We start from the raw sequence: 27,784 nt of genomic DNA on the forward strand, positions 1-27,784 counted from the left end.
GAATAGCATTCTCCAACTCCTCTGAAAATTCTTCAAAACTTGACTTGAAATCTCACTTTGGGAACTAATAATGAATCTCTACTGAACTTATACCTAAAGTATCTTTGGTTCAAAAATGAAAATGCAAAGCCCTTTTGTTCAAAAAGTGGGGGAAAGTGCTATTAAACGTACTAAAATGTAAAGCTTTTTCTTTAAAAATATTTTACTTACAAAATGTAATAGGGATAATAGTGAAATATGAATAAAACATAAACTAATAAATTGCAATAAATAATATTTTGGTATCAAATTTTACATAATACCAAAAATGCTATATCTTCATTCATCATAAGACTTTTCTGGCTCACTTTTCTATCATCATTTGTTAGGTTATCAAAATTTATACTTTTTAACAACTTTGCTTTCCTTGATATAATTGAAAGCAGCATTAATCACTCTTAGCAATTGCCAGATGGCAAATAATTCTTGACAATTTTTTATTTTGAGAAAGATCTTTCTGCTGATGTAACTGTTACTGGAACTTTATGAGTTATAAAAACATTGGATTAAGTTTCTGATAAACTTTCAAAATATAAATTTCAGCACATCTAGATCTGATGATTCCTGTGGAACAGTTTTTCTAAAGAGATTTAATTCTTCACACAAATCCATTTTGTGTAAGACTGATTTTAATTTTAAATGTAAATTTATACAAAGTTATTTTAATGTCTCCTCTGACATTTTCTGTAACTCATGGAGGTCTTACAAGAAACTGAGTGTCTTCATGAGTTGTATATAATTCAAAATGCCTGTTTTTGCATTTTATCACTGCATCTTCACTTACAAGGAAAATTAATTTTAAAATGGGCTTCCTTTTGTTTATCTGAAGCTTCATATGAAAATAATAGTTTTTTCTGTCCAGTGCAACAATCATTACATTCAATTTGTTTCTCTGCCTGTAGATACTTACTTTGTAGTGTTGCAATAGTTTTCAAAACCGGAGATGATAAACTGAAGAATTCTCATTATTCCTGGATATGCTTTATTGCAACATCCACTGTAGGCTCTTTGTGATAATTTACCATCTTGGGGCTTGGGTCAGAGAGTTAAATATTTGTGCAGACTCTCTAGGTACGGGTTCCAATGATGGATGGGTAAGCTGACCTTGTACCCTGGGTCATGGCACTACCCGCCGCGTCTTTCTTCTCTCCTATGGCTGTGGTTGCTGCTGCTTTTGCTGCTGCTGTCACAGCCACCAGTCTGGACTCAGGTCCCAGCCTTGCCACCTTGGGGCCTCCTGGCACCCTGGATTTTTCAGATACATGGGTGTGTGCCTGTCTGCCCAGCCAGTTGCTCAGCGTCTGGGTTGCATAGGCCTGAGCTCACTGTGTGCTCTGCATCCTGGTGTCTTTGCTTACTCACATGGTTCATTGTCCCATCAGACTTAACTTACAGAATACAGGCTCAAAGATAAAATTACTAAGAATTTAAGATGGCAACCACAAAACATTAAATCAAGACTGGGGCTTATCTGGAAACAGGGTGCTGTGTGAGTGGGGTCTTATGCCTGTGAAGTTGGCACACAGAGAATGTAAGTGCGGTTGACAGTTTGAATTGATCACTATGCCTGTGAAGATCCTTTCGTTTAAAGATGTTGCTGTTGCTCTTTTACTTTTGGCAGGTATGTAGGTAGGAAGATTAGTGTCTTTTTTTTCTTTTCTTTCTTTCTTTTTTTTTTTTTTTTTCAGATTTTATTTATTTACTCATGAGAGACACAGGTAGAGGGAGAAGCAGGCTCTCCAACGGGAACCTGATGTGGGACTCAATCCCAGGACCTCAGGATCACACCCTGAGTCAAAGGCAGACACTCAACCACTGAGCCACCCGGGCATCCCAGGAAGACTAGTTTCTTATGCTAGACAGGAGAACAGTGGGTAAAAAAAATATAATTGCCTCTGGCTTTGAGAGAAAATTCACAGTAATCAAAAACTTTCTAAGAGTTAAAAGTAAAAAGGATGATTTCACAATCCTTAACAATTGGTTCTGCACTGGATACTCATGTGTCCACGCCCCCTGCTGTGGTGAGTGGTACCTTTTGGTTACCGGATGGGGAGTCAGGGTTGGGCATTTACCAGCTGGTGGGGAGGTATTGCCTGTAATAGAAGAGAAACAGCATAGATTTCATCCCCTAGTGAGGCGACTGAAACCCTAAAGGACCAAGGTATTAAATACCCAGAAGGGCTTTTGATTTGAAGAAGTTGAAGCAACCATATAAAATTGCTGCATGTTTGTTTTCTGACCCACAAAAATGGCAATTTTGTATGCCCCAGTATAATACATAGATTCAGATGAAGTTCAGAGCTGACAAAAACAATTAGACCAGGCAGTCCTGATAGTAATTATAGATCCTTGAGATGTACTTAGATAATCATAGTTTCTGCTTTATTTATGATCTTGAAATAGAAATAATATATATAAAGGCTTATTCATGAGTGTCAAGAAAATTCTATTTGATTTTTTTGTAAGGAGAAAACCTAAGTGCATGGCACTGGTCTTTCCTTGGCTTGCAGTCCCAGAAGCTGATGCCATTGCTCCCAGCCATTTTCTCTTGGTGCTTCAGCTGGCAGGATACACCTGATGCATCTGAACACCAGCAGATGGATCAGACATGGGGCAGTCTTTGCTCATTTCCAACGTCCAGGAAATGAGCCTAGCTTAGAAGACAGAAACCCTGGGTTATAGCTTCCACACTGTCACTTAAGAGGCTTTCTGTCCCTGAAGCAAGTTGAGGAATCATTCTGCCTCAGTTTCCACATTTGCAAAAAGGCCTGTGTACCTTATGTGGTGACTTGAGAGTGAAGAGATGATGAAGTTATTTGGGTGTATACTCAAACGTTTAGAAATATTCTGAAATGTTCTTTCATTGTGGAATCATTTTTTAAAACGGTTATAGTACCATGTGAACTGATTTATTCCAGTTGAGTGGTTGATCCAGGAGTCCAGAATGAAACTCAGTTGCTTTAGAATTCAATAGAGAGGTACAGCGAAGCAAGGAAGAGCTAGACACATGCTGTTGTAGCTATGGAAATTTTTCTGAAATGCAGTAGGTGGCACTCTCTGCTATGTTAAGACTTAAGACAGACTTGGCTATTGTTTATAAGGTAGAGATGAAGATGATGCCTAAACCTGCATTGGGTTAAGTGTTTATTACAATTTCGTTATTTAAGGACCACATTGGCTGACGATGAATGGACTGAAATGGTCATTTTACTTTTGAAAAAGAAGAAAAATTGGAGATGCCAGACAAAAGAGAAAGGGTTGCAAGAAAGAGTTGCCCATATATAAGCTCAGAACTTCCCTATGTAAAATAGAAATAAACTGGTGCAAAAAACAGTTATAGTTACAGGTACTTTGGAAAAGAAGACTTTTCACTGTATGAAATTAAGTAAAATTCTAAGAGAGGCTCAAGATTTTTTTTTTTTTTTCTGATGACCAGATGATTCAGATCTAGGGATTTTCCAGAGAAAACAGTTGATGGTTTATTATGATGCACAGCATTTACAACAGCACCTGGAGAACGTGTCTTGCCAGTGGTGTGTCTGTTAGTGGGAGCCTATTACTGATTTATCAACCACATCTGCATCTCTGGGATCTTGCTTGAAGTTGAGAGAAACAATAGCGTATCCTTTCTGAGCTTAGAACAAGATGTCTATCTCTTTTCCTTTAAAAGTAAAGTGGCTTTTCTGACCATAAAACTTCTGATGTAAGCATGTTTTCAAAGATATGGTTATGTTTGAAATCACAGGAACATTATAGGCTGTGAGTAGAGCACCAAATAAGTTTAAGATCAAGAATGTGGAGGCCAACTGCCTTGAATCCTGCCAAGCATAAATAACTGTTTTGTTGTAATTTGTGGTAAAGAAAACAGGAAGTAGTACCATCCCATACTCATATCTCATAGTACCAGACATATGAGACTAAATGGTGAAAGTTGGTGAGAGAGAAAGTTCATTGCATACCTGCTGTGTGCCAGGCAAGGTGCTCATGTACAATATATTATGCACTTTGCTTTTGGTATCTTTGTAGAAAAAAATTATTTTCACTCTTGCTATTAGTAGCTATATGGTAGTCAACCCTGGTTTTTCAGGATAGTTAAGTAAGAGACAGGGTTAGGCTGTATTTGTGTCTTACCCCTTAAGACAAATTGAGTATATACTCATAATTTATTGACTTCATGATTCTCTTATTATAGAAACAGAATCTCTCAAAAGAATCTTAAGGTTTTTTTTGAGAATTTGACTACCCAGACGAGAGATAGGTCTTTTTACTTGGGCGATTTCCCAGAGAGCTTAATCGATTGCATGGCTTAATCTGAGCATTTACTGGAGTTACTTCATCTAATGGTTTTAATAGCCTTGGCAAAGTAAGCCTCAACCACCAATAAATTTCCAAACATGATGCATTGGTTAAACAGAATAATAATACCACAGGAGCATTTCCTGTGAAATGTTCCTATCTATTGGTATCTATTAACCAAAACAAAGGGCCTGTGTTTTGAGTGACCAGATGTGTCTCCCCCCAATTTCTAAATACTACCAGTCTGATGTAAAATAATCCAAGGGAAAAAGACTAAGAGTCTAACAGGAGGACATTTAAAGTTACTTTTAGGTTTTATTTAAGTTTCTTTTCATGTTGGAAAATACCGTGTAGTAAGCTGATGTTTTCATTTTTCATGACAGAGAATTAGAGAAGAGAATGAATTGGAAGCAGACAGACTCTTGGTTAAGACTCTGAGTGCTCTGGATTCACTTTCTGAATGTCATCCCCTGGCATTACAGTTTATCCTCGATGTGATTTGTTGATGCATGGCAACTTTTCAAACTTATTTTTCCTGCAGGTCTACTGATGAGACATTCAGCCTGGCTGAAGAAACCTGCAGTTCTAATCCGGCCATAGTTCGGAGGAAGAAAATTGCCATAAGCATCATCTTTTCTCTGTGTGAGAAAGAAGACGCACAAAGGAATTTCCAAGACTTCTTTTTTTCTCATTTTCCCCTGTTTGAATCTCACATGAACAGGTTGAAGAGTGCAATTGAAAAGGTAATAAGAACATAATTCTTGTGTCAAATAGAGAAGTGATTATGGGGCTTTAAGGTGGTAGCATCGCGTGGTTTATGTTTCAGATCACTTTTTTAGAGAAGTTAAATCATCTGCAACAGAAATAGATGCTTAGGCATGTTGATATCAAATACTAGAGTATTTTTGGAGAGGCGATTACTGCTTCCTGATGCCTTACGTCATTACACATTGAATGTTTTGATTATATTATTTTATTAATAAAAGCTCAGTAGTAGACAGTTATAAAGCAATTTCTTCTCAGAGAGTAATTTGGTTTGTTTTCTCTTCCATGAAGGCCATGATCTCCTGCAGGAAGATAGCAGAATCAAGTCTCCGTGTCCAGTTCTATGTCAGCCGTCTGATGGAAGCTCTGGGAGAATTTAGGTACATTGACAGCATCTGGCAAAAATAGGGTAACTTTATAAATGACAGTAGCAGCAGCAGCAGCTTGGATCTAGGGATACACAGAGACCATTACTTAGAAGAATTGAGAGGCTGGCAACTATTACTCACTTTAGCAACTCCTTCCCTCAAGGTGGAAATCGAGACCAACTGGAGCAAAAAGTTTTAAGTCTCTCAGTGCCACATAATCTACGCTGCTGCCTGTCATCCAGTCTTTGATTGCTTTTAACAGGATGAATGGAGAAAACTAATATTTAGGGGTCTCTTACAAGCCTATTCATTATATCATGTAATCTTCACAAAACCCTAGGAGTAAGCACTATTAACTAGCCCCATTTTAAAGATGTGGAAACTTGGGATCAGGGCTGCTATCCAAAGCATGGCTGGAGAGAGTGTATATGTCAGGGATATAGACCTTCCCGTCTGCCAGGATGAGCCTCACTTGGTGTTAGCAATTGGAGACCTGAGTTTTAGTAAATAAATCCCAGTTCCATGTGACTTGACTGTAGCTTGTCATTGCTGCCTAACTCAGCAAATGTTTTTGGCCAAGGTGGAAATCTCTAGCATCTCAATTTATTTAGGCACACAGCTAGAAAGTCAAGTCCAGGATATGTCTCAGCTATCTTTATTTGAAGTGGATGTGTTCTGTAGTGGAGATCCTAAGCTGACTTACTGTGCTTTTTGAAAAAACACTTGTGAGTCATGAAGCTTGCGATAGAGCCCTTGGCACCAGGTGTTGGGAGACCTGAAGTCTCATCTGACCTTATTGTTCAATGTCTTGCTCAAGTAACTTAATTTTTCTAAGCGTGTTTCTGAATCTATAAAGTGATAGAGCTACATTGGCCAGTTTCGCTAATAGCTTATACTTCTAAGAATTTGATTCTGTTAGCCCATATAAAAACTCAGTATATGAAAGAGAAGCCACTTATATAGTTTTTCCATCTGAAATGAATAGAGTGCTTTGATTTAGAGAACTAAAGCTCTAACTAGAAATTGGGAGTGTTGAGTTGCCTTTGATCACATTTTGATATAGTATATACTTTCTTTCTTCATTTCATTTCTTTTTTTTTTCTTCATTTCTTTATTATCAGAACAGCCATAAATTTTGAAACTAGGCATTGTGAAATAAATTGCTTTAAAAATGAATATTTTATATGGGGGTTAGTGTACCTTTTCTATAAGGGGCCTCTGTCACAGCTACTCAGCTTTGCCATCATGCAAAAGCAGCAACAGATAATATGTAAACAAATGAGCATGACAGCATTCCAGTAAAGTGTCATTTGCAAAAACGATGGTGGTCAAATTTGGCTTGTGGACCATAGTTTGCCTATCCCTGATTTATATTACTGCTTGAATCTCTTAAGGGCTACATAGATTCAGATTATTGTTTTCTTCTTTATTCCTTTAGATAGAGATTATCCAAGATGATACTTGTGACAATTTTGTGTATCTCTTCCCTTTTCTATAGAGGAACGATCTGGAATTTATATTCTGTTCCAAGGATCGCTGAACCTGTGTGGCTTACCATGATGTCCAGCACTTTGGAAAAAACCCAGCTCTGCCAGCGCTTTCTCAAGGAGTTTACGCTTCTGATAGAACAGATCAATAAAAACCAGTAAGCTTCAAATCTCTGGAGCCTTGTATGCAACTTTCATGGCCAGTGTATGTGCTGCATGTGACATGCCTCTTCCTGCATTGACTCATCTGGTTGTATTTTCTTCCATTTCTCCAAGGTTTTTTGCTGCCTTACTGACTGCAGTGTTAACCTACCACCTGGCCTGGGTCCCGACTGTCATGCCTGTTGATCACCCTCCCATTAAAGCCTTCTCAGAGAAACGCACCTCTCAGTCAGTGAACACGCTGGCCAAAACACATCCATATAATCCTCTCTGGGCACAGCTGGGTTAGTACCTAATTTGACTATTCAGAGACTCTGTGGGATGGAATGGAGAAAATGCTCAAATTTTTTGTTGAAATTGGCCCTCCATCCCGGCGATTTCCGGAGTTGTCATTGGGCAGACAGACAATAGGAGATTGGCCCACAGATTCTAGTCGTAAGTCTATACCTTTATCTCCTTCCTGCTGCTGGCAGCTTTGTTCTGCTCTTCTAAAGCAATATGAGTAAACTGTTGTCCCATACCACAGTGGCAGTTCACCCTAGAGCAGGGTTTCTTAAGCTTGGCATTATTGATGTTTGGACCAGATAATTCTTTGTAGGGCCGAGGATCGTGGTGGTGGTGGTGATTGGGGGACTGTCTTGTGCATTGTAGGATGGTTAGCAACATCACTAGCTAGTTTACTAACCACCAGTGAAAAACCCACTCCAGAGTTGTGACAGTCAAAAATGTCTCCAGACATTGTTCTTGGGCAGCAAGACACTCCCTGGCTGAGAACCACTATTCTCAAGGATGGACTCAATAGGAAAAAAAATAGGGAAAAAAGAAAGTAATGCACTATAATTTTACTGCCTTTATAATTTTCACTTAAGTTAGGAACCTTGTCTTTATACTGCTTCCTTGCAGTGAGTTGGTGGCATCTGCTTCCTCACAGCTTCATACTTAAGCATCGCCTAGGAATCTAAAGCTTTGACATAGTTGGTTATAGAATTGGGGACTTGTGACATCAAAGTGGCATATTTGTGTTCATGTGCAGAGAGGTCTAATCTGGGACCTCTCACTCATCAAACATATAGAGTGACAGTTAGGTTTGCTGCTTACTCTGATCCAGATCCTATGCCAGATGCCAGGGATATGGAGTTAACATTACACAGCTGAGCTCCAGGAAGCTAGCTGCCTAACGGAGGTGACAGATTTGTATTCAGACAATCTCAAAACATCCTTTGGAGAAATCCTTTGGAGAAATCAGGAGCATGTAGAAGGATGTAAATAAGAGACAGTATAGTGTGAAGTTTAAGAGAATGGGAACCAGAGCCAGATTGCATAGATCAAATCCAGTCTCCATGGGCAAGTGACTTAACCTCTCTGTGCCTCAGTTTCTTCATCTATAAAATGGAATGATATTCCCACATGGTTGCTGTGGGAATTAGTTCTACATAGAGCACTTTCCTTATTTTATGCTGCTGGTGAAAATACTAACATTAGAGAGGTACCAGGAGACAGAGTGAGGGGATGCATACTTGAAGGAAATGTGCAAGGAAAGCATACTTGAGGAAATGTTAAAATGACGTTTTAGGGAGGCACACTCTAATCTTAGAAAACAGCATGTTATAATAACAGTAATGAAAGCTGACACTGTGAACCAGGCATTGTTTTTAGTACTTTTTACATTTATTACTTAATTAGATTCTCATCTCAAACCTATCACTATTGTCCTCACATTATAGATAATAAAGAAGTCTTGCCCTTGTGCCCTGAATGTAAGAAAGGGAATACATGTTTCACAGATAGGGGGATAATAGGTACATGTTAAATGAATTAAAGAATTTATGGATATTAAAAATGGATTTAATCCAACCAGTCAGTACTGAGTTCAGAAAAGAATTCAGAGGGTGCCCCACTCTAGGTTATACAGTTTTGAGGAGGATGGAGCATTGTTGTTCTTGTTATGGAACAATAGTTTTGAAAAAATGTATCATTAAGTGACAAAGGGAAGGGGGCTTGATATAAAGGAAACATGGTCTTTCATACTGCCTGGTCATCCATTTAAAAACAATGCTAATTAAGCAGTTTGCATTTAATTAGATAAATATATTTATAATTAGACATGCTTCTCATTTGAAATTTAACTACTTGAGAGCCATTAATTCCTTGTGTTCAGCATAACAAGGAAAAGTCCCTTCCTGTGGGCTCATAGTCATGTAGTAGATCATGTATTATTTTTTTTAAGATTTTCATTTATTTAAAAAGAGAGAGTCCTTGTGTGTGCTTGTGAGTGGTGGAGGGGAGCAGTGGACTGAAGGAGAGGGAGAGAGAGAATCTCAAGCTGACTCTTGGCTGAGCTCCAAGCCCGACAATGGGACCCAGTCTCAGGACCCTGAGATCATGACCTGAGCTGATGTCAGGAGTTGGAGGCTTAACTGACTGAGTCACCCAGATGCCCCAGGATCATTAAGGTCTCTGATTCTCCCCTCCCCAAGACAATCCAGCTGAGGTCTGGCTGTTGACAGAGCAATGTGAGAGGGGCTGAGACCCTAGCATAGGGTCATATGATAGGTACGTAAAGCCAAATGTAAATGATGGTTGAGTTTCCATTATTACTGAAAATCAAACTGCTTCAGTAATTTGACAGGGGAGCCACTTCCAGTTATTATTATTTTCATTAAATATTTATTAGGTCTCAGTAAACAGGAAAATATAAACTTCCTGGAATATACAATGATGTGATGTAATTTTAATCCAGGCTCCTAAGGACTTTATCTTGAATTATTTCAAAGGCTTATCCAAGCACTTGCCAAGATGGGTACCACTGCTGTGCCCACTTCTGCATGGCTCCCTGGCATTCCCTGGGAGGGGAGGAGAGAAGCTGGAAGCAACTAGCACTTAACCCCTTTCACACCCTCACTGGCTTATTCTCTGGGAGCTCAGCCATCCTCCCCTCTGCCTAACATGAGCACTGTACACAAGGGCTTTCCAAACGGGTCTCCAGCTTTGGGTGGGTTGTGGAAGCAGTTTATTGGGTCAAAAAAAGCATTTTAAAGGGCCAGTATAATAGAAAATATCAGAGGGACACATATACAGTGTTATGTAAAATGTTTATTTCAGAGGGTGAGTGAGGCTGCAGTATAAATGCATTTGTCTCTTGGAGTGGGTATGCGTAGTTTGAAAGCCACTTTCTTTCACCACTGGTTGGAGTTCCATATGGGTCTCTTTTTTGACTCTAATGACCTCAAGAATTTGTGGAAATGAAAAGCTGCTTTTCTCCTCAGAAAAACATTTGGGATCATTAGTTTAATATAAGTAAAAATGTCTGAAATTTCTTCATTTTCTTTTCTCCTGAAGTTAAATTGTATTTTTCAGAATGCAGTGAAATTAGGCTACAAATCAGTAAAATTAAAAAAAAATGATAGGGAGAAAATTCCCATCTGTTCAGAAATTAAACAACCCATTTAAATAACCCAAAAGTCAAAGAAGATCTCACAAGAGAAATTAGAAGACACTTTGAACTAAATAATAATAAAGATACAATAAATTCCCATGTGTGGGATTGGGGGGGAACACCATGTAGAGGGAACTTCATAGCAGAGACACATGTATTAGAATGTCATCTGGGAGTAGGTGACCCTTTAAAATTTTTGTCTCATTTTCTCCCACTGTCTGTTTCTGTCTCCATAGTCCTCACCTCTCCCATCCTCTCTCTGCTTACCATCTTGTCTTTACAGTGCTCCTAAATTCTCAGCTTCTCAGCTTTCTAGTTTCTATCTCCAAGAAGAGACTTTTTTTTCTCTCTCTCTGTCCCCTCTGTAGGCATCACACTCACCGCTCTGCTTACCTCTTCCACATCTTTCTGCTTCTCTCAGATTCTCTGCTGTTTGTACATCTCTGCTGCCCACCTCCTCTCTTTCTCCTTCTAACCCTTGTCTCTGTCCTCCCCTCCTTCTGGACTCCTCTCTCTGTTCTCTGAGCCCGCTGGGTCTCTGCTTCCTCCTGCTTCCTTCGCTCCTTCTCGCTCCTTCCCACTCCCTCCTGCTCCTTCCCTCCTGCCTGCTGGTGCCTTTTCCTCTCCCTGCACCCAGCACCCTTCCAGCTTCTGTGCACTCTCTCCCTTTGGCCACTCTTTTTCACCTGCAGATACTCTTTTTACCCCTTTTATCCCCTTTGTTTTCCTCTCATTTTTTCTTTTTTGAAAGTTAAATTTATATTTTAAATTGTAATTTTTAACAAAAGCCCAGCCCGTTTACCATCTTAACCATTTCTAAGTTCAGTAGCGTTGTCCGTTTGCACTGTTGTGAAACGTCTTCATTTTGTAAAATTATACCCATTGAAACAAAGGAATCTGCTCTAAAATTAGTAGCTTTTTCAGTCCATTACTTAAAAAATTGTCTTCCAGTTCAGGATCCAGTTAATTTTAATAATATAGGTCTGTTATTTTAATGATGCATTATTTTATGAAGTTGGACCCTAGAATAAAGGCACAGTTTCCATACACACATTGCTGTCGTTACATTATGTTGTTTAAATGATTATAAACTATTTTCAGTAGTTTTCCTTTTTTTCACTTTTTATTAAAATGTACAATACTGAGTGTTAAATGCATTGCTGAAAAATAATATTGTCATTCTGAGTGGCCTTCCTTTCCTCTGTGGTTTTTTGGTACCAAATATCAGATATGTAATGGTTATCTTCCTTTTTAAAAAATATTTGGGGATCCCTGGGTGGCTTAGCGGTTTGGCGCCTGCCTTCGGCCCAGCGTGTGATCCTGGAGTCCGGATCGAGTCCCCACATCGGGCTCCCTACAGGGAGCCTGTGTCTCTGCCTCTCTCTCTGTGTCTCTCATGACACAGGCAGAGGGAGAAGCAGGCTCCCTGAGGGGAGCCTGATGCAGGACTCCATCCCAGGACCCTGGGATCATGACTTGAGCTACCCAGGTGCCCTGGTTACTGTCTTTATTAGCATTGAGACTGATGACAAACATGCCCCGTGGATTCCCGAGATGACTGTGACACAGGTGCAGCAATGAGCAGTCAAGAAGTAGTTGTTCTAGCATTTCTTTAGAGTTTTTGATTTGTCAGTTGCAAAAGCCTCGCAGATAAAGCTCTATTAGCCTGTAGTTTTTTGTTGTTGTTGTTGTTGTTTTGTTTTGTTTTTTTTTACAGAGAGGATCCTTTAAAGTCATTTGTGTCTTGCCCTTTGCGTGTTGTTAGGACCAGTAGCCCTTACACTAGGGAATGCTCTCCAGAGGAGTTACTTCCTGACAGTTCCCAGAGGAAAGTACTTCCTAATGGTTCCCATAACTTTCTCTTGTCTCAATCTATTGATTTAATTAGTTTTATATAGTATATGCCCTTATAAAAATGCATTCCCCCCTCTCTAGATGCATTCCTAAGATGAGTTCTGACTTCCTGAGTTCTTATTTATAACTGTACCCATGTACCTCCTTTCCTTTATTTAGTATCTTTTTTAAGTTTTGATTTATTTCAACCTTCTGATAATTTCCATAACAGTTTCTAACTCAGGGTTGGTTATACAGAGATACAAATAAGATAAATCCAAGTGAAACACTTATCACTGTGCCTACACAGTCAGTAAATTTTTTTTGTTATAATTGTCAGTATTCTTATTATCAAGGCATCAAATGTATAACTTATCAAATGTAATAAGCAGATTATCAAATGCAATAATTTTAATAGGCACTTAAATACTTTTCAGTGAAAAGCCTAGATTGCTGGGCTCATTGACATATTTGCCCTTATTTGACCTTTTTCCACCCTTAAGTTAAATTTTTGTAGTTCATTAGGTAGTTTTTAATCAGCTTGTCAGGATATAACTTATGGGACATATTTTCTTCCAGTAAAATTTTCATGTGAAATAATAGAAAATATTCAGATTCATTATTCATGACTAAGTAATTTCTTCGTGTTGATCAGATGGATTCTACTTGGGGTGTGTGTGTGTGTGTGCGCGCGCGCGCGGGCATGCACATGTGCACCTTGAAGGAATTCTCAAGCCACTTTATTAAGTATTTTGAATTGGTTCACTGAACTTCTGTTCAGAGATCCCTGAATTTGGATTTTATGCCAAGGCCTATTGTCCTGGGATTCTTCTGGGAAAAAAACTTTCATCATTCTACTTTCTAACATAAAGTATTTGATTTGGTCACATATTGGGACTCCTGGCTTTAGTGGGAGCCAGCCAGCCCTGTGAGCTGCATGGGAAGACCTAACAATAACAAGCACAGAGAGGGACTATGTACACTAGCACTGTACCCATGTACCGAGAGGGATAGGCCTCAGCCTTTCCAGGCACACTTTCCGTTAACAGAGGCAAAACTAAGACCTGCTCATTACTAGGAATTACCTTTTTGCCTCAGTTAGGGGTGTGAAGAAGCAACTCTAATTTGGGAGTGTAAATCATTTGTTCTTCTCTAATAAAGGCTGCCATATCCATGCCATGCTTGCCCCAGACGACTTCATCTTTGTGTCTGTTTTGCTCTCTAGGTGATCTTTATGGAGCCATTGGCTCTCCAGTGAGGCTGACTCGCACCGTAGTGGTGGGGAAGCAGAAGGATTTGGTTCAACGTATACTCTATGTCTTGACCTACTTTCTCCGTTGCTCTGAGCTGCAAGAGAACCAGCTGACCTGGAACGGGAGTCACGGTGAAGGTGACCAGGTGTTAAATGGGAGCAACATCACCACAGCCTTGGAGAGGGGAGAGGTAGAGGAGTCTGAGTATGTGGTCGTGACGGTGAGAAGTGAGCCCGCTCTCCTTCCTCCTATCCTGCCACCTACTATGGCAGAGGGAAGGAGCCCCAGGCCCGAGGGGCTAAGTGTGTCTCCAGAGGGCACTGACATCAGAGACCTGTGTACCAAACCTGACAAAGAAGGAAACACCAGGCCAGAGCAGAGTTCTCAAGCCTGCAGCATGGAATTCCAAGAGCCAGCATTGGACAGCTCTTGGAAACCTCAGGGCACATTTTGTGGGGAGGAAGAAAGTGAGAGAGGGGCACCACAAGATGGTTCTTCAAGATTCTCTAGCTGTGAAGGGCTGGGGGCAGGAGGGAAGCTCAGCCAGCAGGCTGTCAGTGAGGAGTTGAAAGGGGAGATGCCTAAGAAACTCACAGACCGGTCAGCAGCCTGGCCTTGTCCTGACAGACATCCCTGGGAGAAACCTCCCTTAGAGAAGGTCACTTTCCAGATTGGAAGCTCCGTATCCCCGGAGTCCGACTTTGAAAGCCGCACACAAAAAATGGAGAAGCGGCTAACGGCCTGTAGACAATACCCAGAGTTAGCTTGCCATCCACTGGCTAAGTCCGGGATGGCCGCTGACATGCCTCAGGACCAGCAGCTTTCTAGGTGCTTCTTCACACCTGGCTTCCAAAAGAATGGCCACTGTCCTCAGAGTCAATCTTATGAGAGGGACGAAGGTGAATTTGAGAGGGATTTTGCCGAGGACAGAGGCATCAAAACCAAGGTGGTAGCAGCTGCTACTGGGCAGCCCGACCAGTCTGCTGACTCGCTGGCACCTAATGGCAGTGCGGCAGGAACTGGAGCGAGGATGCTGGAGAAAACAAGACATTTGTATTTGAAGGATGCAGAAGGACCTTTGATGCCGCCTGTTCCAAGCAGGTGTGCACAGCAGGACTCCGGCTTCTCGGGCACTGCAGATGTCCCCTGTGGGGATGCCGACAGGAAGGCCAACTTCAGGATGGAAGGAGACATTCCCAGAAACGAAAGCTCAGATAGCGCTCTTGGAGACAGTGACGAGGAAGCGTGTGCTTCAGCCTCGCTGAATCTAGAGCACAGCAATGACCCGACCGAAGGGTCCTTGGAAGTGGAGCTGCCTCTGCCAAGGTAATGCTGGCAGGTTGGGGAGAAGGGGAACTGGATTCACATACTGTTTTCCTGACTTAGCACTCAGGAGCACGTTAGGTACTGCCGGCTGTTTTGCACATAATGGTTTTTTTCTCAAGAGTATGTATGAGCAATGTTACCAGCCTGATGCACACAGCTTCAAGCCTGCCCTTTCTCCAAAGATGATCAGTGGCCTCATGCCTCTGAGCTCTCTGAGTGAGGAGGCAAGTTGTTGCCTTTGCAACTCTTGTGACATTTGGAGAAGCTAAAGGATACGGTGGAGGTGGTGGTGTGGAGCAGGGATTTTAATTTTCTGTCATCTGCGTGGAAGTTACATGGCTGGCAGCAGATGCCTTGCCTCGGAGGTGGTGGATTATCCTCACCGTGTGGCTTCTTTCCTGCAGGTCAGAGCAGCATGAAGTGGTTGGGAAACAACACCTCTTCCTTAACACTCCATCAGGTTGATTATTCGGTCTGTGATGACTGAAAGCAATAATTAGAGATTTCTTCTGTTCTTCTGCACTGTCATGGGCATCACCCCATGCAGATGTGTCGAGGTCCTAAAGCCAGGTTTTTGGCAAGCTTTCTTTCTTCACTCTCTTCTTCTTTTTTTTTTTTTTTAAGATTTTATTTATTTATTTATTCATGAGAGACACAAAAAGAGAGAGGCAGAGACCTAGGCTGAGGGAGAAGCAGGCTCCATGCAGGGAGCCCGATGTGGGACTCCATCCCAGATCCTGGGATCACACCCTGAGCCAAAGGCAGACACTCAACTGTTGAGCTATCCAGGCGTCCCTCTTTCTTCACTCTTGACACAGACTGCCTGGTAGATGTTTGATATGAGGTTCAAGAACAAAGTCATAACCAGCCATCAAAATACTGTTTTTTTTCTGCCCTTCCATCCAAAACCGAAACAAAACAAAACAAATTTCTCTTTCTCTTCCAAACCCCTTTTTTCCCATGTCAGTGGTCCACTCCCTGGAGAATTGGTGAAACGGACCACCCTGAACCTCTTTTTCTTACCTCTGTTACTGGGGTTTTTGTTCCAAGTGCAATGCAAGAAGGAAGTACATTTTTAATTGTGTATTCTAATGGACCACTATTGTTTTAGGTCTCAGAGCATCAGCAACCCAAATGTAAGAAACTTTGGCCGCTCACTTCTGGCAGGTTATTGCCCCACATACATGCCTGATCTGGTGCTTCACGGGACCAGCAGCGATGAGAAACTGAAGCAGTGTCTGGTGGCTGATCTGGTCCACACAGTCCATGTAAGTGATCCCAGCTTGGAGCCTCTGGCTGCTGACAATATGTCAGCCGGGGTCTTGGCCAGCAACAGGTGTGTAGACTGAGGCATGTATAATTATGGCATTGTTTATAGGGATGCAGGCAAAGGTTGGTGAGGCACCCAGGGATTAGCAACAGCTGGAAGCTCTGAGCACACCTGGGCCTGAAGGATAAGTAGGGGCCAGTGACACCGGAGCCATGGAGAGCTGGAACTAGAAGAGGGGCCAGGCCGCCCAGGGACACCAGCGCTGAGGAGGGAGGGAGGATACCTCCCTGACAGCTCTTCCCTTCAGCCTCTGAGCTCTTCTGTACTTCCCATCGGCTGAGCGCAGCTGGAAGGCAGAGAGCAAGGTCAAAATTGATGCCAATACGGTCCCGAGGTCCACAGAGGTCAGCCTCCTGGGGCCAGCACAGGACAGAGAAGGGCAAAGAGTGGATCTGGAGGGCACATAGGCTGAGCAAAATAGAATTCACAGCACAGATGGTGACAATTATATGCCGTCACGGAGAGGACCAAGAAGATGTCACATATGGTTTGCTTTTTATCCGATCCTTACAAGTTCGTAAGAGTAATTTATTTTAACTGATTTGTCATTAAGTTCACTTTGATGGCTGCGCAAGGATGACTGTATAAAGATTAACAAGTCTTACTGGAAAATTGCCTTGTGGCTGCTGTTAAGTGCTTTTCTGCTATCTGCAGCGTGACAGGAACTGAGCAGTTAAGGAAACTGTCAATCTGATGGGACTGTTTTTAATTGAGCTGCTATTGGGCAGATGTGCAAAAATAGATGTTTTGCATTGGAAACATATTGTGTCTTGTGCAATAGGGAAAGTCCTCACTGCATTAAGAAAATTGGAATTTGGCTTGTTCCCTACTCCTTGCCCAACAAGTATTTTTTTGAGAGGTGGAGCAGAAGGCACTGTATGTTATCTTTGGCCTTGAGCATCTCCTCTGTGAAGACTAAACATACATCAGACACAGGCTAAACAGGCTGACGGTATTTGTGTGAAATGGGAAGAAAAGCTCAGTAGTGAAGCAGATGTCCTCATAACCCCCCTGAATGGGAAGGGAGAAGAGATGAAGAGGAAGTGATTGGAAGCTGGGAAGGCCAGTCCAGTGTATACATTTAACCAAACATTCCTAACCCCACCCTGCTTTGTGGTCCATCACCACCCCTCACCAGGATTTTCAGGAATAAAGCTATGAGGTTGCTTTTGTCTCTTGTAAAAAATGTCATAACATTTTATTTTTATAGTTATAATGAATACTGTATACTTGTTTATCATTTCAGAGGTCCTTAGACCAGTGACATTAGAAGAACAGTGTCTTCATTGTGTGATACTGTGTGATTGTCTTAAATCATGGAAACCTCAGTGATTTTAGAGACGTGTACATTTTGGAACCATTGGTAGCATTAAGGCAGGGAAGTAGAGGCTTTCCTTTCCTTTTATGTCAGCTATTTATGTATTTATTTAAAGAAAAAGAACATTGATGTTCTTGCTTTGCTGAACCCTTCTTCTATGAAGCCCTCCGTTCTGCTTCTGACAGAGGTGCAAGGAGATGGAGTGTGGGCTAGAGTGGGTGGTCTTCACTGCCATTGGTCTTACCTACTGAGCAGTACTGCCCAGATGCCCTGGACTTGCTCACTTACCACTATGGAAATATTAATTGATTGATAACCCTCCTTGAACTTAATTGTAAAACCATTCATGACTTTTTTTCCCCCATGGGCTGACAAGTTCCAGTTTTTTGTATATTAGGTTTTAATGATGACCATTGAGCTCTATAATTCTTATATTTGAAAAAAAAAAAAAACAAGTCCATGTTTCCTCTATTAGTACTCTTAAAGATTTTTCATATATCATTTTCCCTCCCTTTCAGAAGTAGTATTTTCACACTGTAGGCTTTTCTCATTTCTTTAGACTTTGCAATCATCCTGAGAGATCGAAAGTTATTAAGCGTAATAACCTATATTGTGTCAAATTGTGGGTACATCCAAAGTGCAGCCATGCATGAGTGTTAATAGGAAATTGCAAAGGGCTCATAAAAATATCTTTGGAAATTTAATACATTCGGAATGTATCCAATTAGCATTAGTAGATTTCTAATTTCACTTGGCACATTTATCATAATGAATTTTGCTTTTTGAAGTAGTGTTCCATTTAAACTGCCTCTCAGATAGGGACTCCGGTCTATGACGGCGTTTAAATAAAAATAACCTTACTTTTAACCATCATTTACAAATATTTGTTGGAAAATAGGGTGTTTTTTTTTTTTTAAATATTCTATTGAATTTACTCTGTAAAGTCTAGTAATTATTTAAATTCTTGAGTATGTTGCCAGAGAAACTAGCAAAGATCCAAGAACAAATATACATGACCACAGTTAGAACTGAAGTAATAACTTGTTGAGGAAGAAAAGATTGTGATAAATTGCTTTACTTGTTTCAAAAACCTATTTTTTGGACGTTAATAATTTTTAGTGTTCATCAAGACTTCGTTGGGCTTTGATATTCGTAATTGTTTTTAGCAAAGGATTTTTATTAACTATTTAAAAGCAATTGATTTAAGTTATTGATCTATTTTCTAGGCCTATGCATGAGTGGATTGTAAAATGTAAATGTGCACATTTATAACCATGATGGACTAGTTCATGGAATTTCTTCTTTCATTGAGGGATTGCATTCTAGAGCTCCCAATACTAAGAATTTCTTTTTATGCATTTCCTCATCCCGATCTTATAAAATATATATTAACTTTATTTCCATTTTTATTTTTGGCTTTTCCATATCGAGATTGTGATGATCTTAAATATTTAAACACGTGTTCTTGTTTAATCCATATACTACCTTTTTTCTGTCATTTGAACTGTTTCTCTGTCTCCTAGCATGTAGATTATACAGCTGCCTTAAATTAAAGTAATATTTAGTTTCATTTTTTCCCCCTGCCATATCTGAATGTGCATTCTTTCTCTATTTTCCTTTTGACTCTTAAGTGTTAAAGTGGGAGAGACAGCTTCTTGTTGTATCTATGACCCTCAAGTAGCTTTTTCTCTCTTCTTTTTTCCTCCTGTGTGCTTGTCTGCCTGTGAATATTGCTGCTGTGTTAGGGGTATTAAATTATGGGGTAGTGAGGGAGGACCACTGCTTAGCATTGATGGTTGGGGTTCAAGTCTTAGTGTTACCATTCATCTGCTGATAGCCCAGTAAACCAATTGGTATCACTAAGCCTCAAAAAAAAAAAAAATGTATTTAGAGAAAGCAGTTGAAATATCCACTGGTTAAGAGTTTGGCTTCTAAAGACAGACAAACCTGATTTTGAATCACAGCTCACCCCTTAATGGCTTTGTGGCCTCAGGCAAGTTTCTTTACTCTTCTAAGCATCAGTTTCAGCTTCTGTAAAATGAACAGTACTTACAGCTCTGGTTTGAAGACTCAGAGATAATGCATATCAAGTGTTTAGCACAGTGCCTGGCACATTACTAATGCCCAATAAATATTAGCTAATAATATATGTGAAAGTGCTTTGCAAATGAGTTTACCAGAAAACTCCTATTGGAGATAGTGGAACAGAACCCACATACACTTCATTCTTTGCTAAAAGCATACATTTCTCTTTGCCTTTGAAATCACAAGGAGCAGGACAATGGCTAACGACAGGGTAGGTTATCATGACCAAAACAACATCACATTGTAATGCATTGTAAAAAACTGTGTTCCAAGGCTTCAGGCATTTTACAGAATAAGGTATAAAACAAAGTTAACAGTTGGGTATTGAGCTTCTTTCATTTAATTTTAAGAGTAGCAACAGATTGACTCCAGAAATACCATGCAGAAATCAGTAGCACAATAAGGAGCTTTGCTAAAAGCTTGGCTATGATATATGCATATGAATACCTAATTATGCCATGCAGTGTAATCAACCAGGGAGACTACAAAAGAACAGTAAGTCGCATCAAACTGTAAATCATTGCTTAAGTCATACAGACAGCATTAAGGTGCCTCAAGTCAACAACAACCTTAGAATCAGTAGTGTTGCAAAGGAAACATGCATGTGGGACAAATCTGCTGAGAACACCTCTTACCGCTTTCCTGTGCTGGATGATGATAATGACAGTGCCTTGGGCCTACAGCACTGTCTACTGTTTCATAAAATCTGTATGTATGTGTGTGCGCATGTGCACGCACACATGTGTTTATGGGCACATGCGTTCACACATGTATAAGAATATACATGGAGTTACGATGTTAAGATGTATTTCCTATTGTGGATTGTGATTTTTTTTTAAGTATTTGAAAAGAAACACTGATCTCTGGGCATTGCCAACTCCAATCTGAAATCTTATTGATTCTATCTCCTTCTCACAGTGACTGCAATTTAGTCTTCTTTAAGTTCCCCTTAGCCTTCCCAGCTAGAATTCTTGTGTGCAGTTTTACCCCCTTCTAGCCATCTCGTACAGTGCCACAAAGGGCTCTTGCTAACCCCTGAGTATGGTCATTTATTCTTTTTCTCTAATAGATTCCCATTCTTTGAAGAGAGTAAAATATAAACTGCTTGGCTGGAGTTGCCCCCAGGTGGAACTTTACATCTACGGGCTCCTTAGCACGTTGCACCATACCTTTGTTCAGTTTTGGATTTTTTTCTACCACCTGGGCTCCAGTCCCATGGAGCAGAGAAGGGAGACTCGATTTCTTCTGTATTCCAGCACGTCAGCCTGTGCCCCTAGAAAGGGCTCGGTGATGTTAGCTTGACTGTTCCCTGCAGAACTGGATTTAGAAGCGTACATTTACGGCTAAAACTATAATGATTGGTTTGTCTGTTTCTTCTAAAGAAAAGAGAAATGACAGTCTTTTAAAACTAAAAGGGAAGAGTAATGTGTTTAGACATGATGCCTTTAAAGGCTCTGTGTTCATTTTCTTTACCTAAAGGAGAATAAAAAGCTTATTATAAGTCTCTTTGGCTTCAGTTTGCTTGCATTTAGTTAATATTAGACACATGGCTACTTTTGATGTTTTCTTAAATTTGTTCACTATGAACAAAATATCTGGACATCTATGCCATTCTTTGTTAAAAAAGAAAAAAAAAGCTATCAACCTTCCTGCATTTTATTTTGGAGTCCTGTACATCATCACATGATTTTAATCTGATGATTCTTCTTGACCTTGAGCTCCTTTCCTGGACTTCAAATTGTTTCTTTCCTCAGCAAGTGACAGGCCTGATAGTTAAGCTGTGCCCAAGGTTGTGTACTATATCCACAAGGCTGAACTTGGGTGTCAGCCTAGTGAGCCTGGTGATCACAGCCACAGGCACAGACCCACAGAAGGACAGAGGTTTCCTTTGTAGCCCCTCCCACACCACCACCCCATTGGATCCTCCCCTCCTTCCCTAGCTCCCTATGTCTTCGGGATGTCTTTGGGCTTCTCAGAGCCCCCATGTTGGTATATCTACCAGGATTCCTCAGCAGTGTCCATGGTCCATACTGATTGATTACAACTCATAAGTCTTTAGTGACTGCCAATGAACCTGTTTCCACGAGAAAAAATTCTGATAAAGAAATGCTCACAGGGTTATGATGAGATCATATAATTACCTCTTCCAGTATTTTCATATGTTAACAGTCTGCTTGACATAAACTAGAAATCTCTGATGGTGGCATATCAGGTAGTCATTATTTGGCCAAAAATGAGGCAAGGAGCCTGGACATGGCTTCTGGGGAGGAGAAGGAGAGTCATGATTTGGAGATTTACCTCCTATCAGAAAATATGTACTGAGTACCTTTTATGTGCTAGGTGCTGTGTTTACAGCCATGGTCAAAGTGTGAAGTGGGAGGATTCCAACGCCATGTTGTGCTACTGCAAACGGTGTGCCTCCCTGCTAAAACTATAGAAATGATGGGTAATATAATACTATCCCCACCCAGCCCTATTGTTATAATACCTGTGCATTAAATAAAGTGGAAATCGTTTTGTGCCAGAAGCAAATCCTTTTGTGCCAGAATAGTAAGCTTGGGCTGATACAACCATGGCCTTCTGGGATTTCAGTCTGAATTTAGGACATAGAAATTGGGTCCTGAGTTTCTAAGATCTACTCCAGTGAACGATGGGGTCTCATATGCACCTAAGGGTTGGGACCTGGAACTAAGCTAAGCCCCTTAGATAAAGCCTGGAGCCTCAAAGAGCTATCCTTCCACGAAAGGGGGACTAGAAAACCCCAGCCATAAACAGTGAGACAGCAAAGGAACAAGTTGGAAGCTTGGGTGGGAGAAAATAAAGTCACCTGTGAGAAATGAGAAATCAAAGCCCCAGGCCCATTGTGTGAGTGGGTTGGAGGTCCAGATTTATTCCACCCAAGTGACTTGGGAATCCCTGTCCAAGAGATAAATATAAATCCAGAAACCTTGAACCTCTAGGACTCTGGTAGAAGGAAGCACATCGCACAGTTTCCTAACCACCAGCTTAGGAGACACCTGTAGCTGCTTTCCCTCTTCTCCACTCTATTTCAACTCATAAACCTTTAGTGACTGCCATTGAACCTGTACTGCCATTGAACCTGTTTCCAAGACACACAGCACATAAAACAGTCCCAACAAGACAGGCTCATGTTCTGACATTACGAACCATGTATGAGGAAATGATGAGGGAGAGTAAGCAAATACAGGCTGGACTAATTGCACTCCCAGAACAATCTGAAATAACTATTAAGTCACTGTGTTTAAAATGGTTATGGTCATAAAAAAGAAGGAATTGGAACTTTAATAAAAGATGGGATGTTGTGATAAGCGGTTATTTAGATTTGTAAAAGGACTTAAAAAGAACTTCTAAAAGCGACAAATATGGCCATTATAATGGAATCCCAAGGGCTAGGTTAAAGAGAAGAGTAGATTAAATACTGCTGGAGAGAATTAGAATTTGTGACATGGGGCAGCCCGGGTGGCTCAGCAGTTTAGCGCCTGCCTTTGGCCCAGGGCATGGTCCTGGAGACCTGGGATTGAGTCCTACATCAGGCTCCCTGCATGGAGCCTGCTTCTCCCTCTGCCTGTGTCTCTGCCCCCCCCCCCCCCATGTGTGTGTCTATGAATAAATAAATGAAATATTAAAAAAAGAATTTGTGACATGGAGGCTAGAATGAGAAAAAGTTTTTTAAACATTTTCTTTATTTGAGAGAAAGAGCACAGAGGGAGAGGGAGAAGCAGACTGCTGAACAGAGAGCCCAATGCAGGATTCGATCCCAGGATCCTGAGATCATGACCTGAACCACAGGCAGACGCTTAACTCAGTGAGCCACCCACGTGCCCCAGGAATGAGAAAATTTTGTAGCTCATTCAGAAGGTGAGAACAGAGAAAGTGATGGAAGACAATATTTGAAGAAAGAATGACTGCCATTTTTCAGATGACATAAGCACATGGAGTTCCAAGTAAGGGTAAATACAAACAAATCCAGTCTTAAGCTACAGGACGTCAAAAACACAGAAAACTTGTAAGCAGCCCAAGAGAAGATATGGCACCTGTCCTCCAGGAGTTTAAAAGCTGTAACAGGAAATTACAAAGAAGTAAATAAGCAGTAAAAACAGTGTGGTAGAGTCCATTGCAGTGGGAGGCGCCAGACACGTGGGAGGACCTCGTGGAAGTGATGTCTGTGCCAGGGAGTCAGTAGGGAGTGAGCATAGGGAATGATGTGACTCCTTCAGGAAACAAGATTCTTCTGGCTGATTGCATCAATGAGCATCTTCTTAACCTGCAGGCAGAGCTGGCTTTGCCACACAGGAGGTCCTGTCTATCCCATTTCTTGGTAAAACCGCTGGCAGGAAAGTCTAGATGCTGAGCATTTAGTAAAAGACGGTATTGTGCATGATTTTATAGAGCAGAGGAAGTGTTTAAAAATGGTGATAGCCAGGTTCCTTTTCTCTGAATGGTTGTGACACTGAAGGGTTTTTTTGGGTTTTGTTTGGTTATATTAAAACAAACCAAAACCAGTCAGCAATCCATATATGGCTGTAGTCCTTATATGTGGCTCTCAGCCCTCCAGAAGTGGGGTGAGGTGGCCCAGGATGATGTTCCATTGCTTAAGTCTTCAGTTCTAGGGCAGTGGAGGATATAGTTATGCAGGTGGGCCTTCACTTCTAATGAAGTAGAAGAATAAAAAGGAGAATCTGAGGACATTTAACCAAGAGCAGGTGCTGACACGGTGAACCTTACTACATTAGTTTTCATCTCATTGTCTTTGTAGGACTAATGAAAGACCTTACTTGAAGCTACATAAAGGCTAATACTAAGTCATGGTGCTGTAACATAATGGTGTGACTCTTTTGAAAGGCATTTGGTCACGTGGCATCCTCTTATTCAAGTTCAGTTTAGTAAACTTCTAAAATATACTGGAATTACCTTCTATAGAATACCAAATTGACACTGAAATGATGCCAAGGCTGCTTATGTTTTATTCAGAATATTTGAGAGGAAAAAAAAAAACAAAGAATATTTCAGAGAGAAATAAAAGATACAGGGAGGCACTTCCAACTGCCTGAAACATAAATCACCTGCTCCCTCTGTGTTTGAAAGATGCTGCTCAGTGGCTTATCCCTGGTAATCAAACCTGCACTGTTATAACTAGTGTGCATATTTAGAGCTGGTTAGGAGACAGAAGTCCACACTCCTGTCTATAATATACCTGTGAGCTGGACATTTTTGAGGATTGATAAAGGGTCAGCTCAGAGTATGTATTGGGCAATGCCAATAGTGTAGAGATGGGGGAAGTTTCTTAACAAAGTCATAATGGAGGCAACTGTATTTTCTCCTATTTTGACATTAGGTTGAGACTGTCATTCACACTTCTTGCAATCTTATCTTCCAAGGGATTTCCACCCTGACAAAGTTTTAGGATTTCAAAGTGGAGGGTTTGGCAGACTCACTGAGCTAAAAGTTGGAAATGCTTGCATGAGTTACTAGCTTCTATTTCTGACTGACATACCAGTATTCTGACTGATACTTAATAAGCTCTTACTTTTTTTTGTTTGTTTGTTTGTCCTCAGTGTTTTCTGTCTGTAGAGCAGTGCTGTGTTCCTGGCTGCCCCACAGGAAAAATGGCATGATGAATTAATAAGTAGTTATAGGAGGCCTATATGTGAGAATAGTATTTTCCTGCTCTAAAGTTAAAAATAGGTGATTATGTGAAATGGCAGTCATTTAAATGTGGTACATGGAAAAGAAATATATTAATAAATGTGCAGATGACTTAATAGGAACTGGACTGAATCCAAAAATAAAGCAATCTGCATAGAGAATTGTTCAGCAGAGCCAGCATGTGTTAGATACTTAGCACATGCCTAGTATTTTGTTATGCTCATTTCAGAGGCTACAGAAGAAAAATAAAATGTGATTTCTTTCCTTGAGTTCTTTATGTAATCTGAGTAGACAAACATGTGAAATCAAGAACAAGTTAAGACCATGTAATTAAATGTCAAAATGTAGATTGTAAAAGCTCTCAGAAGTCAAAGGAAGAGGAGTGAATGTGGGAAAGACGTCTTATGGTGGAGTGAGGTGGGGACATGGGGGTGGGACCCAAGTCCAGTCCTTGAAAGACTGAAACATTTAGATGGTAGCAGGGAACACATTCTGGGAACAGCCTGAAATAAGAGGCAGGAGCCCTCCCAGCTGTAGGAGAAGGGGATTCTTGGAGAGTCCTGCAAGTACATATGTATAGGTGGATATGGCCCACACTCTGAAGAGCTTTAAGTATGGAAAAAGAAAAGTTTAAACTTAGGTGTTTGGGTGATGGGTGATAGGTGCTAGCGTAGGTTTTTTAGTTGGTAAAGGAAATGATAACCTAAAATGTGACATTCTAGGAAGTTTGAGGATTTAGTGGGCATGATTAATATAGTTGGGGTTGGTATAAGAGAGCAAATTGAACATGGCAACTAAGTATCTGAGCCACAAATTTCATACACATTTTTCCCACAGAAAGCTTCCATGAATTAAACTTCACTTAAACGTCACAGAAACTGTGAATTAGGTCATATTTTATAGATGTAGAAACTGAAGCCCAGATTAATGAGCTTCTAAGGTCCCAGAGCTAGTAAGTGACAGTGGTGGTATTCAAGCCCAGTCCTGTCTGACTTCAGAGCCTTTGCAGTAGTCTTATCATTGCCCTTCATTGAAATATCACAACCTTGGCTCTTCTGGTTACTCAAACCTTGTAGACGTTTCTTGTTTCTGGAAGTTTAAGTTAGGCAGAAGTCATGTGTATATAAGCCAAGGCAGCATATTTTGTGTGCTCAGAGTTCTGATCCAGAACCCTGAAATTGGAATGTCCTAGACATCCAACACTCCCAGAAAATAGACCCACACATCCCTAGTGGCTATGAATTAACCAGACCTAATCTGATGATTCAACAAAATACAATAGCCAAAGGACATTTGAGAAACCTTTAAAGACCTATAATACAAAGCATTTCATTTGTCACTTTATCTTGAGAAAACTGCACAGGAAAGTAGATTGGATAAATGAGATATTGACACAGTAGAGCTAAATAAATGACTGTTCCTAAGTCTCATAGAGCAGAGCAAGGCAAAAAAGATAATTGGCTTTTATTGCTGCTGCTTCCTTCCTCAGATGGACATTGGCCGTCCATCCTAACCCTCGCCTGCAGCTCTCTATTGATCTCCAGTGTTCTTTCATCCTCCAGTCTCTGTCAGAAGTTTCTCATTGTCTGATCAAGTTTCTGAGAAAGGCACAGAAACGCTGGCAGCTGTCTGGAAGAGGTGGCAGGAGGGCAGTGGGGACAGGAGGGCTGGCAGCCCTGTCTTGCCACCTGGGTCATGAATGTGTGTGCTCAGCAGGGTGTGGGCACTGTAAGGGTGGGAGGGGGCAGCACTTATGGGTCTCAGATTATAGAGAATATAGAAACATACTGCAGGCTCATTTCATGAACTCTGTGGGCAAGAAGCTTACTTTGAAATTGATTCTCTTCAATTTGAGAGAGAAAGGGAGAGTTGATGATGCATAACAGTGTCCCTAAGGTTCATAAAGTTTTCAGCCAAACAAGCATCTTAAGGGGAAGTGACTGTTTTTGATATTAGTATTTCCTTCAGATTTTCATTCAAAACTGCAGTATCAGAGGTCCTGTTTAATCTCAGACACTAATGGTCAGGAGGAGAACTTCTAAAAGTGCAAATAAATGACGGGGTCTTTTGTTTTGTTTTGTTTTCTGACAATAGTCAAACTAACAAAGTGCCCCCCCACCTCAAACCCTTAAAGGGTTTTGTAACGTTAAGAAGAGGAATCTCACTAAGTAAAGTACCTGCCCAGCTAGCTGATAGCTCTCCATATTGTATCTTTCTTTTCTTAAGATCCATAGAAGGCCAAGGTCTCCACCAGGTTGCAGCCATACCCTGCCTCTCCTGCCCATTTCTTTTTTCCTAGCTAGTCTCCATACCCGAACTCAAAGCCCAAAGAATAGCAGAGGGATGGAGCAGACTTTTAGTAGGTGTTTGAATCATTCAGTCTTAGGTTTTACAGCATTTCTTAAAGTACTTCTCAAAT

At 40.8% G+C, this 27,784-nt stretch overlaps 2 protein-coding genes across 8 annotated transcripts in view; one reads left to right on the forward strand and one right to left on the reverse strand.

Moving 5' to 3' along the window:
• Positions 1–27,784, forward strand: part of FNIP2 (folliculin interacting protein 2) — a 132,456-nt gene that overhangs the window by 93,103 nt on the left and 11,569 nt on the right. For all 7 annotated transcript variants that reach the window (XM_025439200.3, XM_025439201.3, XM_025439203.3 and 4 more), the window contains 6 exons: positions 4,877–5,078; positions 5,392–5,480; positions 6,967–7,113; positions 7,232–7,401; positions 13,612–14,965; positions 16,077–16,233. In XM_025439200.3, the coding sequence (XP_025294985.1) occupies positions 4,877–5,078; positions 5,392–5,480; positions 6,967–7,113; positions 7,232–7,401; positions 13,612–14,965; positions 16,077–16,233 (2,119 nt within the window). The remainder of the gene's footprint in view (positions 1–4,876; positions 5,079–5,391; positions 5,481–6,966; positions 7,114–7,231; positions 7,402–13,611; positions 14,966–16,076; positions 16,234–27,784) is intronic.
• The window catches only part of C15H4orf45 (chromosome 15 C4orf45 homolog), a 116,553-nt gene continuing 104,302 nt past the window's right edge, over positions 15,534–27,784 (reverse strand). The window contains exons 6-7 of the transcript XR_007402375.1: positions 19,583–19,644; positions 15,534–16,581 (exon numbers count right to left, since the gene is read on the reverse strand). The gene's annotated coding sequence lies outside the window, so the exon portion shown is untranslated. The remainder of the gene's footprint in view (positions 16,582–19,582; positions 19,645–27,784) is intronic.

This window comes from Canis lupus, chromosome 15, assembly GCF_003254725.2.
Source record: "Canis lupus dingo isolate Sandy chromosome 15, ASM325472v2, whole genome shotgun sequence".
NCBI lineage: Eukaryota > Metazoa > Chordata > Mammalia > Carnivora > Canidae > Canis > Canis lupus.